We start from the raw sequence: 19,238 nt of genomic DNA, 5'->3' as shown, positions 1-19,238 counted from the left end.
AGCACTAGTATCTCTCGAGATACAAGCATGAAGCAGCTGGGTTTGAGGGTGCATGAGATTGGGTGGTAGAGAAAAGGGGTAATTGGTCTCTCGTCTCGATACATTGCTGGGTAAGCTTCGGGACATTCGTTGTTGGATTGCGATTTAGCATAAAGAATCGGTTCTTTGCGTTGCGTCCTATCGTTGTTTTGTATATGACGCCCTGAATCTAGAGGCGACTGGTGAAGCCGCTTTTGTCAATCTTGACCAGATACTCCTTTGTTATGTCCTCTACCTTCACCGTCCCCGCTAACCCCATACACAGCCTGAATTCATCGCTCAGCAATCTCAAGCAGAGCTCGACCCCTTCTTGCCCTTTATACGCCAGCCCCCACAGCACCGGCCGACCCACCCACACGAAATCCGCACCCAAGGCCAGTGCCTTGAAGACATCGGTACCGTGCCGTATTCCTCCGTCCACATGTACGGGTATCTTTCCTCTAGCCGCCTCCACGACATCCGGTAGGGCATCCAGCGTCGCCAATGCACCATTGAGTTGTCTTCCCCCGTGATTCGAAACAACGATCCCATCAACGCCGTGATGTACAGCCAAGTGCGCATCTTCTGCCGTAGCAATCCCCTTCACCCACACCTCCATCTCCGGCGAACATTGCTCCTTCAACCAACCGATATCACGCTCCCAGCTCAGTGTCGGATTGGGCGCATGTGTATGGAACGACACCGGCCCTGTAGGCGCTTGCCGTCTCTTGCCATCATGGTATCCCTTTGTGCCGGTGCTTTTCTTTTCCTCTCCCTGCTCTGACTTCGGCGTCGATCCACCCATGACCGTCTCTGACGCAGAGGAACCGGAGTCCTCGGCAAAGTTGGCAAGCTTGTATGGTTTGGGCAATTTGAACTGGTTGCGTATCTCCATGTTTCGGCGGCCTAGCATGGGGGTGTCGACGGTCAGGAAGATTGCCTTGTAGCCGGCTTTCTTGGCGCGTTGTATCAGCTTCCGAGAGTGTTCACGCTCTTCGAAGAGGTAGAGTTGGAAGATCAGAGGATGGCCGTCAATGTTTGAGGCGACGTCTTCGATGGTTGAGGTCGCGAAGGAGGACAGACCCATTGCTATGCCTGCCTCTTTGCACGCTTTGGCCGTGGCGATCTCTCCGTCTGGATGGGCCAAACACTGCATGGCGGTTGGAGCAAGGCCAATGGGTACCGAGTTGCAAGCACCCCATATTGAGACGGAACTGTCGATGAGAGATATGTCCCGCAGGACTCGGGGCCTTATGCGGTACTTGCCGTAGGCGGTGGTGTTTTCTAGGAGAGTGGATCCGGAGTCGGCGCCTTCGTTGTAGTAGTCGCGTGTCTGCTTGTTCATGCGGAGTTCAGCGTGCTTTTCGAGCTCGGCAATGGTGAGGCAGTTTAGGTCGTGAGGCTTTTCGCCTTTCCCTTGGGCGGCCATGGTGGAGGATTCGTGTGCTGTTGCTGGGGCAGGAGGACAAAGAGCATATGGGACCCCAGAGGAAGAGGCAACGTGGGATTGAGAAAGTGCATGACGATTGAGATGATGGTGACTGGTTGCTGATAGTCTATACTATGCCACATTGGTAGATACTAAGCCGATAGTGGCATCATACCTCCAACCATTTCGGAGATGTGGAAGGTGTTTTGCTTTTTTGAGGTGACCCCAGTGTGGGGTTGACACTATACTACTTAGAGAGTAATCTTAGCTCCATTCGCGCTTTGCTGCTCGCCGCGCCAAGTCCAGTGCCAAGCCTTGTCCAATTACTTTCTACTGGAATCAATGATGCTCTACTTGATACACATACTCATATGGTTTGCAAAAGCGCTCTTAGGAGGGCGTTATCTGTCAAGTCAACAGTGCAACACATATCATCGAGATGATTACCATGTCACTTGCGAATAAGTGTATGCGACCATGGGAGCCTCGCTCTATGTCCATGATCATGTCGTTTCTCCTCCTTTCACTCCAAGATTTTGGAACTCCTCCATCCTGGTTAAGCGATAATTTCAGGATCTTAGAACGCGGCGTGCATGCATGCAGGCCGGCCCAACCACCGCCTGTTCTCTTGCTAGCGCATCCGCTTCCTTGGTACACAGGCCAGTCGAGCCGGAACAAGCTCATCGTCTTCGCCAATAGTACTTCTCTGGAGCTCTTCCATTGAACAAAGACACCGTGGGAGCACTACTCATGGGCAAGCAAGTCACCGGGGTTAGTCTATTGAGCGTTGACTTCCATGCCTCCATCAACAGCCCACTCACTACACAATGATACTGTGTCTCGATTGGAAGAGAGACAGAGTGGCAATGAGTTCGATGTTAGATACACCTTGCCAAAAGCAGGTAGCCGCTCCAATTGCGGCGCTGTGCAGGTCAAGTGGGAATAATCGAGACCAGTATTTCCAAAGTCCGTCAACCGTACAGACTTTCTATGCTTTTGTCACGACGTCGCACCCCAATGTGTCCGGGGGCCTTTCAACGACGACAAAAAGGCGAAACAATCCTGTGGCGCGGTCGCGCTTTCTCAATCGTTGAAAGTGATTGTGTCAAAGTCCAGATCTGATAATTTTGCCGAGCTGTACGCACGCATTCTGGGCGCGTCATCTGGGACTATCGACAGGCGTGGCGAAGCCAGGAAAACAGATCTCAAACTCGGATCGCCGGTTCAAGGGCTTGGTCCGTCGAATATCAGTTTAAGCTCAGAAGAGGATGAAATGGACCGGGTTTTGGTGCGAGATCGTGGCTTGTTTCTATCCGTTGCGGACCGTGAATGGCATGGCGAGGAAACCCTGGGTACCGAAGGAGTCGCATCGACAATATCGCTGAAATGGTAGTCCGGTCGTCGGTCTGCATAACGAGGTCTGGCTCTGGAAATCTTTGTCGAGAGCTCAAGGCCAGTGGGATCTGGTGACACTAGATTGCAAGGATACTTCCTTACCGGAGGCCAAGATTTCCCTAAGGGGTGATCTGCAGGTTACCTCAGCACCTGCCGATAACCTCTTTGTAGTGACTTTGCCACTGAGGTTGCCATGGTAGGGTGGGCGAATCGCCCTCCGAGGGGCGATGACCAACATCCCAATCTGTCGTGACTCCAATTCCGTTGTCTTTCCTCATTTCAGACGGGTCATGCTCCCATTCTGCCCTGGGAAGATAATACCTGGACAATGGTCGCCATGAAAAGGTCGGTAGTGGAATCGATGGTGCTCGAACATCTATTGGCAGATCTGAAGAGAACATAAGAAGTGAATCTTTGTGCATTATCTGCCTAGGCGGACTGATATGCGGATACTTTCCTCCTCGAGACGACACATGATTCTTGCGACCCGCTCGCAGAAACTTATTATGTATGCTTGAGTCAACGGTTGATGTCCTGGTCCGAAATGAGCTGAAGATGCTGATCGCTCCCAGCTTGCTGAAAATGGGCTTCATCACTGGCAGGCAGGCGTTAACGATGCCAAGCAGGGCTTCGAGGCATGTTAGAAGGGCAATTATCGCGTACTGCTGCTGCGTATTCTGCGCATTAATGCCCGTTGTTATTATAATCCGGACCACAGTGATGGCGCAGATTCTATACGAGAGATCAGCATGGCATTTCCTCGCTCCCTTAAATCTTTTGTTGAGGGCTACTCACACTACTCCCATCGAGAACATGCCGGTTATGACGAGCTTCTGCCTCATCCGCATTTGAAGACCCCACAGAACGGGCATCGGGAGCGCAACAGTCGTGACGTCCATCATGAGGTTGAATACTCCGATGAACAGATCGAGAGACTTCTGATCACCACAGAAGCCATCGATGGACTGATTCCAGAGAAACGCAAACGGCCGGCATATCAAACAGCAAGCTAGGACTACGGCAACAAAATAGGCCAGATTGATGCCTTGGATCACGTAGCAGGTTGTACGGAAAGACAGCGTCCGGAAAATTCGGATATAGAGAGTCAGGACAGAGGCCCGGATAAATGTCACGGATGTAACCCAGAGGAGCTGTCCCACGAGCAACGCTTTGTCGCCCCAGTTTATGTCGGGGTTGGCTGGGTCTAGGACCGGAAAAATGGTGGAATGCATTGTGAAGATTGTCAATGCTAAGGTAAAGACCTAGTGTCCGATCAGCATTTGGCAGGCACTCGGGTGGTCGAGAGCATACTAAGCCGGCTATGCACAGATAGTCATTCAGCTCCAGCCTAATTTTCTGAAGCTTGCGCGCTGACAATCGGAGAACGACAGAGGTAAGAGCAGCAAACGAGAAGGCGGATAATACGCAGACATGCATGACTCGCGTGGAGTCACACGTGAAACAGTCTGCCATTTCGGATTGTGGATTAGACTATTACCGAGGACTCCTTTCTATTCGTTGAGCATAGGCTTGACAGAGCGCATTGTCAGGGCCTGCAGAATCAAAAGCTGCCTTTGCAGTGTATGAAGACATCAAATAAATGAAGTGGAAGAGTGCGCCATTATAAGAGATCCAGTGGCCCTTCCCCCCAACGCCGTAATCCCGCATCGATGTTTTCGTCTATCACAGCACACCACCTTCGAATGATACCGCCCTTAAAACTGTTCCGTTTTGTGTGGCAAGAGAGGCCTGAAAACATGTCCGATCAATCAATCCGCATTTCAGAACCAATGAACACTGGACGCAGATTTTCTTGGCGATGTGAGTCGCAAGGTGCGACGAATGCGGCCACGCTTACGCCTCATCTCTAGCGTGTGTCAAGATTTCGATGGTGTTGTGGCAAAGAAACGGTAATCACAGTTGATCCTCAAACCTCCACAATTTTACGCATTGCGTGGCCCTGGTCCTTTCCTACGTGCAAAGACATGCGGGTGGATTCTTCGATGGGGCTATGCTTACGGCGGGGGAAGCAGAGCGTCCGCTGACTCAAATACCGGTACGGGCCTCAGGAACGGGTAATTCCCAAGAACGACAATAGAACGTACTTCAGGTAAGATGGGAATAGGGAGTAGACATCTCTTATTGAATGTATATGAGCAGACGGAGGGATTTTCTTGTATGGATCATATTCAGAGGAAAGCAAGTACTACAGGTGTGGATGGAAGAGTTGAAGGAATTCGCCCATGGTGTTCAGAGACCATATAACTTCACCGGTAAATTCAACCGAAAGCGATTGCGTGTAAGGTTTGTAGAACCCTCCTCAATCTGTAGATTATACCCTCGCGGTCCTGCTGCGGATTCGTACGTTGTTGAGTTATAACAGATTGTGAGCTACGAGTCGAAATGCGCTTCAAACCTCCGTCTCAATGTCTCGCACACTGCATGACATCCACCAGTCAAAGCATCCATCAGGTAGGTGCATTGGTCTAGAGAAGATGTGGCCTCGAAAAGAAGGGCAGTCGTCCGTCTTCATGCATATCTTGACGGCTTTTAATTCCACACCTTGCTGTGCCTGCTCTCCAAGTATCTTGACCGCCAACAGTCCATTACAACTTCCAGCCCAAAGTTCTAAAGGGTCAATTAATCGTTCTGATATTCTAGCCAGATCACAATGCTAGGCTGCGCCTTATGTTTTTTATACGTGCACATGTAGCAAAACGACCTAATGCACGGTAAATCTGGAACGCCATCTCCCTACTTTAGCGCTTCGCTTAAATCTCTAAGTGCCTGACGCTGCATGCAGAAACCGAAATTTGCCCTGTCCACACTTTGGTCTAAGAGCTATGGCCGCTATGAAACTTGTCGCACTTTTCACATCTCGCTCCTAGACAAACAGCATAGAACTTTAGCACCGTGGTTCGAAGATATCCAATCCAGCCGAGGTCTATCCCTGCCCTCGTCGTGACGTTCGTAGCGCAGATTCGACCAGATGAACGAGCTGCACTTCAACAATGCCAGAGCTCGTCCCAGCTGTCATAGGAGAAAACGTCATGGGGTCATTGCAGATTATCTTCTAGTCTCTGCAAATGGTGGCTGTGGATTCTGGGGATCTGGCGGATAATGTCCTTATCAGATTGTGCTCTTTATAGAGAGACCCGACCCCATTTGTTGGTCGATGTTGAAAGAGAAGTCAGAGGCTCGGATGTGCTTGCTGGGCTTCAAGGTCATATGATGCGGAGAGAGGGGTGGGCTGTATCATGTTACGAATCAGGCATGGTGTTTGAAACGAGGGTAGAATGCTGGTTAGACTGGCTTCAGACAAGTTTCAAGAAAGAATGTCGAAGATGAAAAGATAAAGATAGAAGAAGGCAGACACCAGAGTGGAAGAGCTATCGTATAGACCGGGCACAAGAAGCGGGTTTGCGTGTCTATGGCTGTGTTTCATTGGGACAGCTTTGATTCGCAGTCACATTCGATGCCGAAACAGATTCATTCCTTTGTCGGCTGTGTTCATAGCACCGGCTGAGATGGCGAATCGGTTCCCGATAGCATGAGTGACATTTGTTATACTGTTAACACACTTGCTTGCAAGACAGTGCGGCTCATCCTACTCACAATGTTATAAGGACCTGAATCAACGTTATCGCTTTCACAATCATACCCGACCAACGCTGCCTATTCATGGACTATGAACTCGTTCCTCATCATGCCGCCTACATCGCAAGCAGAGTACAACTCGACCCAGATACCTCCATGCACATCCGCAGTCACAGTAGCGGCCTCCCCTCTGCTCGAACTGCCTATGGCGCTACGTAAGCGCATCATCTCTCTGGTGGTGGTCAAAAATTTCTACGGAAACCCCATCATCTTCAACCGAGAGACAGGCCCCTACTTCCCCGAATCAAAGGACGAGCACCTACAACCGTCGCTGTCTCGAGTCTGTCGCCAGCTCCGCGACGAGGTCCTCCCGATCTACTACGGCGAGAATCTCTTCGGCGTACACATCCACAGGAATTCCCACGTCGTCGAGCAGGACCGTCCCGCTTTCCTTCGCTGGCTTGACACGGTCGGAGAGAAGTACGTGGATCGTTTCGTTCATTTTAGGTTCGACGTCCAGGTCTGCGGCGCGGCTGTTCAGCTCCATCTGCTGAACGGGCCGCGGGGATATCACGTTCGGAGGATCGCGGCGAAGACGGAGGATCGGAAGGCGAAGGTGAAGAAGAGGGTCGAGGCTCTTCTGGAACCGGTGAATGAGCGGAGGGTTGGGGGTGGTATCTGCGTGGAGGATATTAGGGGGGTTGAGGAGAAGCTCCAGAAGATGTCGAAGTCTCGGAGTTGAGTGGAGTAGCCCCAATATGAGTTAAACCTGGAAATCAAGTCGCGGATCAATTATCAATATGAAGGTTCTGCTTGTGCATCGCCTCCAGGGTCGAACTTGTCATGTATCCGAGTCTCGATTCACGTAGCCAGTCCCATATCCACACTGCTCTGGATCCGCTCTACATTACCCATCGGTAAATTCCTTCCTTTACACTACGATCGCGGGCTCGCACACCCACATGAGGTTTTACACAATTTCAAATGATTGCTTAGGGGCCTTTAGGCGGAATTCCATCATCCCGACCCCTAGTGATGCGCAGTGATCCATTGATGGCCCTAAGGCAGGCATCAACGCCTCGGCGGGCTAGCTCTGGCGCTCAGAGTCCCCCCCATAAGCGCGGTGCCCTACTTTTTCTTGGAATCGACTTGATTTCATGGTTTGGAATGCCTGGAGACTTCCCAAAGCCCGGAACGCAGAACTAACGTGTAGACACAGCCATCAAAAGGGGTTGCGTAGAGAGTCCGGGAAGGTGACGAGGCATGGTCTGCGCTTGATGCTCGGATCGCTGAGTATCCACAGGGGGCTGAGATCGCTGGCTCGAGGTCTTGGAAGTAATGCATCGTCGGTATTGGGATTTTTATGAGAATATAGATATTTTAGATTAGATTTTCGAGACCGAGTCTGATCGGTATTGAATGTTTGCGTTCTGGGTATCCGGCGTTCATTCGGTAGATGCTTTCTGCATGAACTGTTTCTATAGCATCTTTGGAAATGCTTTCGAATGTGCGTAGTAGACTGACATGGCCACTGTTGATGAGGAAATAGTAGACGAGGTCGCGTAATCCTGGTGGACAGAGGAAAGATGGTGGCGATTATCTGGTCCCTAATCTCAGAGACGGTGCTTCCGGCCTCTCTGTGGCGGCCACGCGTTGGAAATGTATGAAGGATGAAGGATTGATTGATTAAGTAGCTATGAGAGTGCTGAGGGAAGGCTACTTATACCCCTATTTGCCACCATGTGGGGTAGCTTCAACACAGGTGCTGCAGCAAATCTCAACACCACGCGAGATGGCGTAAGGTGCCGCGATCACTGGAGTACTAAGGCGCGGTTCTAAATGCGCCCCGACTGCCTCTTCGTCGGTAGATCGTAGACGTATTGCTTTGCAGGGCTGAGTGTTGTTTGGACATTCTCTATTTCTAGGTATCCAGATGCAAATGGGGTCAACTTGAGCTTTTAGGCGTACGGGTTCGCCATTCTGAGCTCGTACAGGATTCGAGGGAGCCGAACTAGATGCTCCGATTGTGTCCCGAGACAACGTCAAGCGGCCTCTGGTCAAATGTATCCATCAGGCAGAGATGATACATCGTAGAACCAAAGGTAGCTGAGGCTTCAATACGTTGTCGGGCTTTCGATCATGTCTAGAAAGCATGGAAGAGTGTGTTTGCTGGCTGGTATCATCTGGCAAGCGGGTAGTCAATTTCTAGAGTCCGCAAAAGTAGCATCAATGACCAAGATTCTTCGTTGTTTGAACATTTTGCTGAGGATAAGAACTTCTCAATGCCTCAGGTATGTCGCAGGTATGTCGACGTTTTCCCTACTTCCTTTAGTTGTTGCCTCCCAAGCACATGATAGGCCAACGCTCGAGCTGACTAATCAGATTCTTATCTGCGATGGCAAATTACAATTGGTACGGAGTACCGCGGAAAGCTACATGTATGAAGGATTGGGTGAAGGATTCAGAGCCTCGATCCTTTGAGGCGGGCAACAAAGAATCTTGGAAGAATGAGCATCCGGGTATTCATACCAGCAGCATGAGTATCGAAAATCAGGTCCCAAAGTCTCAAATTTGTGATGGAAACCGCTAAGAGACTATGGGATTTCCTCTCAATAGTAAAGTGAAGGGGAAACGTCTGAATAGATGTCTAGGCTTCTTCGCAACGATCCCAAGGGATCATCACTGTCAGCGCCCTTGACGTATTCCATTACGCTCCATAGAGAAGAGAAGGGCCTACATTTCAATGCTAGAGCTTAGCTACATCGTCAAGCAACTTGGATTCTCAGCCTTCTACCACTGAAAATTGAGATCGCTCTCGCAAAACTTGCCTGTTTCTGCCTCTTGCATTCAGCTGCAGTCATTAGCCGGCCTTTGGCGCGTTTGTCCAGCCCGCTAAGTAGCGATGCGTCGCCAATGACTTTCTTCTTGTCTGCTCTTTTCTTGAGGCCGAAATAAGGTCTCAAAGTCCTCAGATATGCCGAATCTGACAAATACAGTGTTCGCACCGCCAGTGGAGACGAAAAGCAGAGACGCAAGCAACGATGCAAGCAGGCTCGGGCTAGAAGAATATCGAGACAAGCGAAGCGAGCGGAGTCTATTACGGAAAATCGATGTCCACCTCGTTCTACCCTTATGGATCATCTTTACCCTCGGCTTCATGGACCGCATCAATTTAGGTAACGTCCGGGTCCTGGGAATCCTACCAGACCTCCATCTCGTCGGTAACGCGTACAACATCGCCCTACAGGTCTTCTTCGTCCCATATATCCTCATTGAGATCCCCAGCAACATCTTCCTCAAGAAGATTGCCCCTTCAACCTGGATAGCCTCCCTCACCTTCCTGTGGGGCATAGCATGCATGTGTCAAGGCTTCGTCAAAAGCAACAGCGGACTGATCGCCTGCCGGTTCTTCCTTGGTCTTTTCGAAGGTGGCTTCGTCCCAGGGTGCGCCTACCTGATGTCTATGTACTACAAGCGTCATGAGTTTCAGAAGCGGTTCTCGCTGTTCTGGTGTGCCGGCTTGATCGCGGGTGCTTTCAGCGGTCTCTTAGCCTATGCTCTTGTGCATATGGATGGGATAAGTGGCTATGCTGGCTGGCGCTGGATCTTCATCATTGAGGGACTGCTTTCGGTGGTTGTTTCGGTGCCAGCAAAATTCCTGCTGGCAGATTGGCCTGAGCAGGCGGCATTTCTCACTGCAGAAGAGAAACAGTATCTACTGGTCCGTAACAACTCCGATACGGGTGGTGCAGCACAGATGGACCGTCTTGATCCTGACGCATGGAGGCGCATCTTCACGGATTGGAAGCTGTATGTTGCAAGCCTGATCTATATCGGCATCACGGTCTCTGGGTACGCAACCGCGCTTTTCGTGCCCACCATCGTCAATTCGCTCGGCTATTCCGGCATCGAAAGCCAAGTGCACAGTATACCCATCTGGATCGTGGCTGCTATTGTCACGCTTGCAACCGCGGTCCTAAGTGATTGGACTAAACACCGGTATGGATACATGATGTTCGGTGTCGTCTTCGCAAGCATCGGCTACATCATCCTCTTGTGCCAAGGCCCGCTCGTGCATCCTCGTACCCACAAGCCCGCAGGCCTCGCTCTGAGTGTGAGGTATATGGCAGTCTATTTCGTGACGATGGGCTGTTATATGGTGCAACCGAATGCCATTGTCTGGGTCGCAAATAATCTCGGGGGTCACTACAAGCGTTCTATTGGACTGGCGGTTATGATCGGTTTTGGGAATATTGGGGGCATCATTGCAAGTAACATCTTTGTGCAGACGGAGGCACCGAGGTATTTTGTTGGATATGGGGTTAGTCTGGCTATGTTGGTGTTTTGTGGTATCATGTGTACTGCATTTGCAGTGGGTTTAGTCATGGAGAACAGGAAGAGGGAGAAAGGGGAGAGGAATCATCGTTTGGAGTTGCCGGAGAGTGTGCTTGGAAATATTGGCGATGACGATCCGAGGTTTCGCTTTAGTTTGTAAAAGCCTTCATTCAATTCCGATAGGGACTCATATCGACTTCTTGGCACGGTATCGAAGTCGCTACCTCCATCAACATGTAAAGTCTTCTTCACTGGCCCTCAACATCACCACTCTGCTCGACAGATTATTAGCTACTGAACAACCCTTTCGAGGGACGACACTCTATCTAAGTTGTTCCCAACATCGAGATCCAGCCCCATGACGCATTGAGTGTCCGATAACCCATGATGCTGGCGTTACCAGGTCCGACATACGACCCCAGTTGCCTCGAACAAGGCCCCCATCTGTCTCAAAGGTCGGTACGGCAGATCAGGGGTGCTAGGTCCGCTTGAAATGGGACTGCGGCTACCAAGGCGCGGACGATACCGGCTATGGCGGGGACGGAGTTTGACAGGACGGCTGATCGAGAACGCTGTGGGATAGTAGTACTATCATAGTATAGAGGGTTGGTGCCTGGAGGTGTGGGGTTGATATGATTGGGACGGGATATGAATGGGATATATCAACAATACTGTTGGAATATGTGTTCGATGGTCTTTTGAGAGAAGAGAGTCAATGAAGGCTGAACGGAGAATAGCACGAGGTGTGAAAGCCAGGTACTGGGATGTTAAAGGGGATGTGTCGGTAACTCAACACTCGCTACCACTAGTACTCATTCGGCCTAGTCATTGATATATGAAGGCCTTCCCTATATATAGAATTCTTCTTTCTTAGATATTATTAAGAATATTATATCTAGTAAAAAAAAAAAAAAAAAAAAAAACTATATATTCAGGTATTTATTAATACTAATTAGTATATTTTAATACTAGTATATAGATTAGCTAGATTATACTCTTAAAGAAAATTCGTCTTAATATTATCGCGATAGCTTTATATAATTCTATAATTACTCGACTAATTTCACTTACTTAATAATACGATTAAATAAAACTATAATTTCTATTTTCTATTTTCTACTTTTTATCTTCTACTTACTCTATAACTTCTATTTAATAAAGAAAATATCTAGAAAATATTAAATATTATTAGACTTTATATTAGTTTAATATATAATATATAATAAAATAGCCTCTAAATAGAAGAAGAAGATTAATTCTTTAGAGATTAATATTATATCTAAGCGTAAATTAGAGAGTATACTATTTAAAGAAGTTAAATTAATAAATTTTAAAAAGAGACTTAATTAATTCTATTAAGAAATAATATAATATAACTTATATATATAGTATAGTATAAAAAGATATTAATTAATCTATATAATTTATAGATAGATATATACGATATTAAGTCTACGCTAATAGCCCTATAAGTATCTCTAAGACATCTTATAATTAATTCGTTCGTTAAAGAATATAAGAATATATACTATATAAATAAGAGTAACTCTCTAAAATCTTTATTAAGAAATTTTAATTATTTATTAAAGAGAACTTTAAAAAGCTTAGTAAAGATAATATCTATAGCTTATAAGATTATCTATAAATTAATAAAGTCTATATTTAAAAAGAAAGAGGGATTTTTATAGTCTAAGTATTAATAAATATAATTTAAAAAGATATTCTATAGCTATCGAATATAATTTAAAAAAATATTCTATAGTTATCGAATAACGAAGAATATTCTTTATTAAAGTCTTATTAATTAATTATTAAGAATATTACTTTAATTTACTCTTTCTCTATTTTAAGCGATAATCTTTTATACTAATCTTAATAATAGTCTAAAAATATTACTATACTTCTTTCTCTTCTTATTATAAACTATAACTTAGATTATCGAGTTTATTAAAAAGATAATATACTCGAAAGAGCTTAATCGAGATAATATTCATATTTTAATAGAGTTTTATATCTACTATTCTTACTCTATTAAGTTATTTAAAATAAGTAAAGATCTATGAATTAAATTTATAAAGTTGAATTTTTCTAAGTTAAATCGAATTTTAGCTCTAGCTCTAAGTTAAATTAAACTCTAATCGCTTACTATACGTTTTTAATCTACTTTTATTACTATAAAATTAATTTAATCTATATAATATATAGATATATATATATAAAGAGAGGCGCGCTAAGACTTAATTAGAAAGATATATCGAGTATAAAAAATTAATCTATAATAATTATCTATAAAAAATAGAGAAAGACTATATTCTTATAGTAAGAAGTATCGAAATATCGAAAAGAAATAAAGATAATATATTAATTAGTAGTATAAATTCTATAATATCTTCTATTATAGTAAAATCTTTCGAATAATAAGATAGCTATAGATATCGAATAATTTTAATTTATCTAAATATATATTATTCGATATTTCTTTTATAGAGATTTAATTAACTATAATCGTCGTAGTAAATTCTTCTCTTATAACGTTATTATAGTAATATATTATATTAATATAATAAGAATAATAGACTAAGTTATAGTAGTATTCTCCGCTTACTAAGTAATAATTTAATATAGAATTTTAGAGAGCTAAGCTATATTCTTAATAATAATAGCTTTATTATCGCTTAGTTTCTTTATAGTATTCTTCGTAATATTCTCCGTAGTATTCTCCGTATTAATTTATTATAACTTCTTCTCTTACTTCTTCTCTTATAGAGTATTAGATTAAGTAAGTAGCTAAGTAATTAATTAAGTAAATAACTAAATAATTAACTAATAACGCTTACTAAGTAATAATTTAATATAGAATTATAGAGAGTATATAATATAAGATCTTAAAGAGCTAAGTCGTATTCTTAACGATAATAGTCTTATTATTACTTAATTTCTTCGTAGTATTCTCCATATTAGTCTATTATAATTCCTTCTCTTACTTTTTCTCTTATAGAGTATTAGATTAAATAGCTAGCTAAGTAATTAATTAAGTAAATAACTAAGTAACTAGCTAATAATACTTACTAAGTAATAATTTAATATAGAATTATAGAGAGTATATAATATAAGATCTTGAAGAGCTAAGTCGTATTCTTAATAATAGTAATCTTATTATCGCTTAATTTCTCCGTAGTATTCTTCGTAGTATTCTCCGCATTTATCTATTATAATTTCTTCTCTTACTTCTTTTTTTATAAAGTATTAGACTAAGTAACTAGCTAAGTAATTAATTAAGTAAATAACTAAATAATTAATTAACGATCTGACTAAGTAGATTATTAAGCTAATAGAGTAAATAGTATTAATTAAGCGATTAATTAAGTATTACTAACTTAAGAGAAATATATAAGAGAGAATAATAACTATAAATCCGTTTAAACTCTTTTTAAAGATCTTTTAATACGTTTATAAGTAGTAGTAGATAGCTATTAAACTCGCTTACGGCCTTAATTGTTATTAATAAGAGATTTAAAAGATAAATAAAAGAAATATATACTTTATATATTTATTAATATTTAAATAAGAGGTATTAAGAGCTAATTTATTTATAATTAATAGATTAATAAAATTATAGAAGAAGAATAATTATATAAATAGATGAAAGAATTATTATTCGAACTCGGATGTATCTAATATAACTATTATAATTATTATATTTAAATATTTATTTAATCTATTAATAGTAAGCTAAACTTTATTATTTTTATAACGTTAGAAAGCGTAAAGCGAGCTCTATAACTTAAGAAATTATAAAGTAACTATATTTATCGTAAGCTAAGTACTTTAAAGTATAAAACTTCTATATATAAATTTTTAATAAGAGAGATATAAGAGAGCTATCGAGCTAACTTAGTCGATCTAATTAAAAAGCGTATAGAACTCGAATTAATAATTAACTATATATATAAATTCAAGATTTTTAAGCTTAGCTCTATCTTATTCTATTATATATACTAATAATAACTCTATTAATACGAGCTAACTCTCTATAGTTTTATCTATTATTACTAGAAAACGTAGTTTACTAGAAAATGCAATTTTTTTAAATTCAATAAATCCGACGTATGTGAGATAGTAAGATCTCTTTTAATAAAACTACGTAGTAGCTATATAATTATAAGATCTAGATATATAATTAATAGAATAAATAGATTAGTTATTAGATAAACTAATAACTAAAGAAAAAAGAAGAGAAAAGAAGACTTATAAGTATTTAAGACTTCGCTAAATATATTAAATACTTACTTTAACTACGTAGTTTATAATCTAATAAGTAATATAAGCGAGTCTATTAATTTACTTTAAGTACTTTTATTCTTATAACTATATCTTCTTTTAGAAGATTTAATCTCTAAATCTTATTATTATTATATCTTATAATTAAATATTTACGAATTTATTAGCTTCTTATATATTATTTATTATTAGCTTAAATATAACTTAAATTAATATATACTATAATAGCGTATTTAAACTTTTTATCTTAAGATCTCTTTAAGTATATTAATATATTTATATACTAAATCGTAATAGTATCGCTATATATATTATTATCTTAATTAATAGAATATAGATATATTACTATCTTATTATAATATACTATTATTACTATTATTATACGCTATTATTATTATTATTACTTTAATAATTATAATAATTCTATTATTATAATTATAAAAGTCGCGTTAATAAATATAAAAGTCTTATTTTTAATTTAACTTTTATTCTTTTTAGTAATAATATTAATATCGACGCTATTATAAGTAAATATCTAATTCTTCTTTATATCTACTATTTTATCTTTATTTATTTTTATCGCAATATCGTAATAATAAGTTATATATTATTATAATAATATAATATATATATTAATTAAGATAATAATTAAATAAGATTAAAATTATTTAGATTAATTTTATATATAATAAATATCTCGAAGAATACTTTATAATACTTTTTAAATAGTATAAGAAGTATATTAATATATTAATAATAATATTAAATCTTCGCTCTTATAACTCTACGAGTTATTAAATATTTATAATCGTTATTATTTCTATATCTCTCGCTATAGCTAGTAGATATTTATATTTATTTTAAAGATATATTTAGCTAAGAAGACTTAATAGCTTCTTTTATCGCTATTTCTATTTTTATTTATAAATAAAAAAGATATTAAATAACTAAGAGATTATATTAATATATATTAAGGTTTCTTTTATTTTTATTATATATATACGCTCGTATATAACTCTTCTATAATTTATATCGCGCTTTCTATTAGCTCGCGCTAATATAAATATAAATAATACTTCTATAAGAATTATATATATAAAGTAAATCTAATATCTTTCTATTATTAGATTATTATCTTTATTACGACTCGCTTTAATAAGAATATTTATATTATTCTTTAGATATAGAATAATATAAATTTTAATTAATATATATTAAAGTATATAGCTAATATATATAATAGCTCGCTATATCGAGAAACTTCGATATAATATTACTATCTTCGCTTCTTCTTTAATTACTTCTTTTATTATCTCTTATATTAAATCTTTTTATTATTTAATAAATCTTCTAGATAAAAAGTTATTTTCTAATATAAGAGAATAGATAAATTAATATTAGATAGTAATAGTTATATATATAGCTTTAATAGCTACTTTTTTTATAATATATAACGCTTCAACGCTTTAAAATATATTTATAAGTATTTTAGCTATTTTCGCTAGATCTTTTAATTATAACTTATTCGCTCTATAGAGTTTCTCTACTACTATTATTTTCTTAATTTATCTTATTTTTTAATTTCTCTTAATAATTATATTTTTAACTTTATCTTAAATATTAATTTATATAATTTCTTTACTTATTTAAAGTTCTTAATTATATTTTTAATATTTTTAAGATATTCTATTAATTTTTATAAAGCTTTATAAGATAGAGAGTCTTTTTAATTAATAAAATATCTAGTCTTATTTTTATAAACTCTTTTATCTAGTACTTTATTAATCTCTTACTATTCTTCTTTATTAATTAAGATTATTTATAACTTTAAATTATTATTATACGAGTATTATAATTTTAATAGCGATATATAAAATATAGAATAGATTTTTTTATATCTAATAGAGAGATTTAGCTTATAAATTTATATATTTATTTTCTCTAGTACTTTAAAAGATTTAAGCTATTTATAATTAAGTTTTTTCTTTAATTATAAAATATATATATTTAAACTTTATAATAGTATTTTATCTTTTTTTTTAAAAATTATAATTTTATAATTATTATTATAATACTTTACTTATTACTTTAATATTTACTCTTATAATTTTTTTAAATATAATCTTATTTCTTATAATTATTCTATTTACTCTATAATAAGCGATACTTTTTCTCTTAAGATTTTACTCTTAAAAGTATTTTCTAAATCTACTATATATTCTATTAATAACTCTTATAAGATCTTATTAATACTTATATATATATTATTATTATATATAAATATAGCTATTAATAAGATCTTAGATTAATTATTTTATTTATAATTATAATATATTTATAAGTAATATTTAAGAATTTAATTTTATCTCTTAATCTAATTATTAGTCTAAGAATAAAATATAATATTAAATTTATATTTTATATCTAAATATTAATATAATATTATTTAAAATTTATTTATAAATAGAAAATCTTAATTTAAAATTAAGTTATATATTATATTATATAATAATATAAACTCTTATTATAAAATATTAATAAGATTATTAATCTTTAAATTCTTTATAATTATAATATATATTATATATTTAATTAGTTTATTTATTAAGATTAAGATAATATTATAAGTTTTATTAATATATAAATCTCTTATAGATAATAAATTTATAATAAAATCTATTATTATAGTATAAAATAAATTTATATTATCTAGTAAGATCGACGTTAACTCGCTATATAGCTTATAATAATAAATTTATACTCTTTAATAATTAAGATAAGTGCGAATATACTCTACTATATTATTTATTATTTCTATTTAATAATATTTAAATCTAATATTCTCTTTAATATATTTATAAATAAAATATTTAATATTAAAATTATTATAATTTATATAAAGAATTTTTTTCTTTATAGTAGAATTATTAGATATATAGATTATAAGATTATAATATAGTAATTTATTCTTATCGACTTTTTATTTTAAAAGCTTATTCTATTTAGTAGCGTATTTTTAATATTACTTCTTATTTATAATAAAAGTATTCTTATATTATAATTTAAGTAGCTATATTATTATTAATTCTTATAACTTTAAATAGAATCTCTTTAATTTTAAAATTTAATAAATTAGAAGTTAAGACGATATTATAATATTTAAAATATATATTTATTTATTAAATACTCTTTTATCTAAGTTAATAACTTAAGTATTTATAATAATAATATTATTTAATTACTTTATTAACGCTATAAGTTTAATTATAGTAAATATATTATTACGTTTTTATAGATTAAATTAATATTTCTAATTACGAAGCTTATTTCGCAAGATAGAGAGAAAATTATTATTATTATTCTCGCTATTATTCGATTTAATAATATTAAATCTTTTTAATAATATATTTATAGAGTTAAGTTTTCTCTTATAATATTTAATTATAAAGTTAAATATAGCTAATTTCTTAATCTAGCGAATTTACTTTATATTAAACTCTTTTATTATTATAAAATAATATAAATTATTATAATCTAAGATTATATAAATAGAGTATTTATTATCTTATAAGTAATATCTTTAATTTTTAAAATCTAATATAATTATATAGAGCTTCTTATTATATATATTTTAATAAAATTTAATATCTTTAAATTTATAACTAGAAAATATAATAAAGTATTATTATTTATTTTTATTTAATTAATTAAATATACTATCTACTTCTATATTAGAAGTATTAATTTTTATAATAAGCGATATTTTCTAATTATAGTATTCTAATATAAATATAATAATAAATACTCGCTTAAGTATTTTAAAAGTTTTATATACTTTTTTATTAAATATAAAGAATAATCTAATTTTATCTTTCTTCGCTTTTTAGATTAGATTTATTAAAAGCGTAATTATTTATAAAAAGTCTTATACGAATCGCTAATAGAAGTCTATAAATCTTAGAAAGATTAAAATATTCTTAATAGATTTTAATTCTAATTATTTAGTAATAGTCTTAATACGCGATAGCTTTATTTAAATATTACGCTAATTTATTAAAAACTCTAAAAAAATAATCTTATTATAATTAAAAGTATATTTTAATAGCTTTATATAAAGATAATATTTTAATAATACGCGTAATACTTTATATATATACTTCTAATATAACTCTTCTATTTTTAA

The 19,238-nt window shown here is 37.1% G+C and overlaps 4 protein-coding genes across 4 annotated transcripts; 3 read left to right on the top strand and 1 right to left on the bottom strand.

Annotated features, from left to right (window-relative positions):
- Window positions 1-208: 208 nt before the first annotated feature.
- Window positions 209-1,447, bottom strand: HO133_004183 (uncharacterized protein; the record flags this gene model as incomplete). The annotated part of the gene is made up of 1 exon (XM_037295102.1): window positions 209-1,447. One exon carries the CDS (start codon window positions 1,445-1,447, stop codon window positions 209-211), a length of 1,239 nt encoding a protein of 412 aa, XP_037157103.1.
- Window positions 1,448-3,315: 1,868 nt separating this feature from the next.
- On the top strand, window positions 3,316-3,855 carry HO133_004182 (uncharacterized protein; the record flags this gene model as incomplete). Its single annotated transcript, XM_037295101.1, has 3 exons — window positions 3,316-3,350; window positions 3,415-3,501; window positions 3,561-3,855. The coding sequence occupies 3 exons, from the start codon at window positions 3,316-3,318 to the stop codon at window positions 3,853-3,855; spliced, it is 417 nt and encodes a 138-aa protein (XP_037157102.1).
- A 2,693-nt stretch (window positions 3,856-6,548) lies between these two features.
- Window positions 6,549-7,181, top strand: HO133_004181 (uncharacterized protein; the record flags this gene model as incomplete). The annotated part of the gene is made up of 1 exon (XM_037295100.1): window positions 6,549-7,181. The coding sequence occupies one exon, from the start codon at window positions 6,549-6,551 to the stop codon at window positions 7,179-7,181; it is 633 nt and encodes a 210-aa protein (XP_037157101.1).
- A 1,653-nt stretch (window positions 7,182-8,834) lies between these two features.
- HO133_004180 (uncharacterized protein) lies at window positions 8,835-10,934 on the top strand (the record flags this gene model as incomplete). The annotated part of the gene is made up of 2 exons (XM_037295099.1): window positions 8,835-9,012; window positions 9,385-10,934. The coding sequence occupies 2 exons, from the start codon at window positions 8,835-8,837 to the stop codon at window positions 10,932-10,934; spliced, it is 1,728 nt and encodes a 575-aa protein (XP_037157100.1).
- Between the last annotated feature and the right edge of the window lie 8,304 nt (window positions 10,935-19,238).

This window comes from Letharia lupina (genome assembly GCF_014066315.1).
Source record: "Letharia lupina isolate WasteWater1 chromosome Unknown contig_2, whole genome shotgun sequence".
Classification (NCBI taxonomy): domain Eukaryota; kingdom Fungi; phylum Ascomycota; class Lecanoromycetes; order Lecanorales; family Parmeliaceae; genus Letharia; species Letharia lupina.
This window is presented reverse-complemented; position numbering and strand designations above follow the sequence as displayed.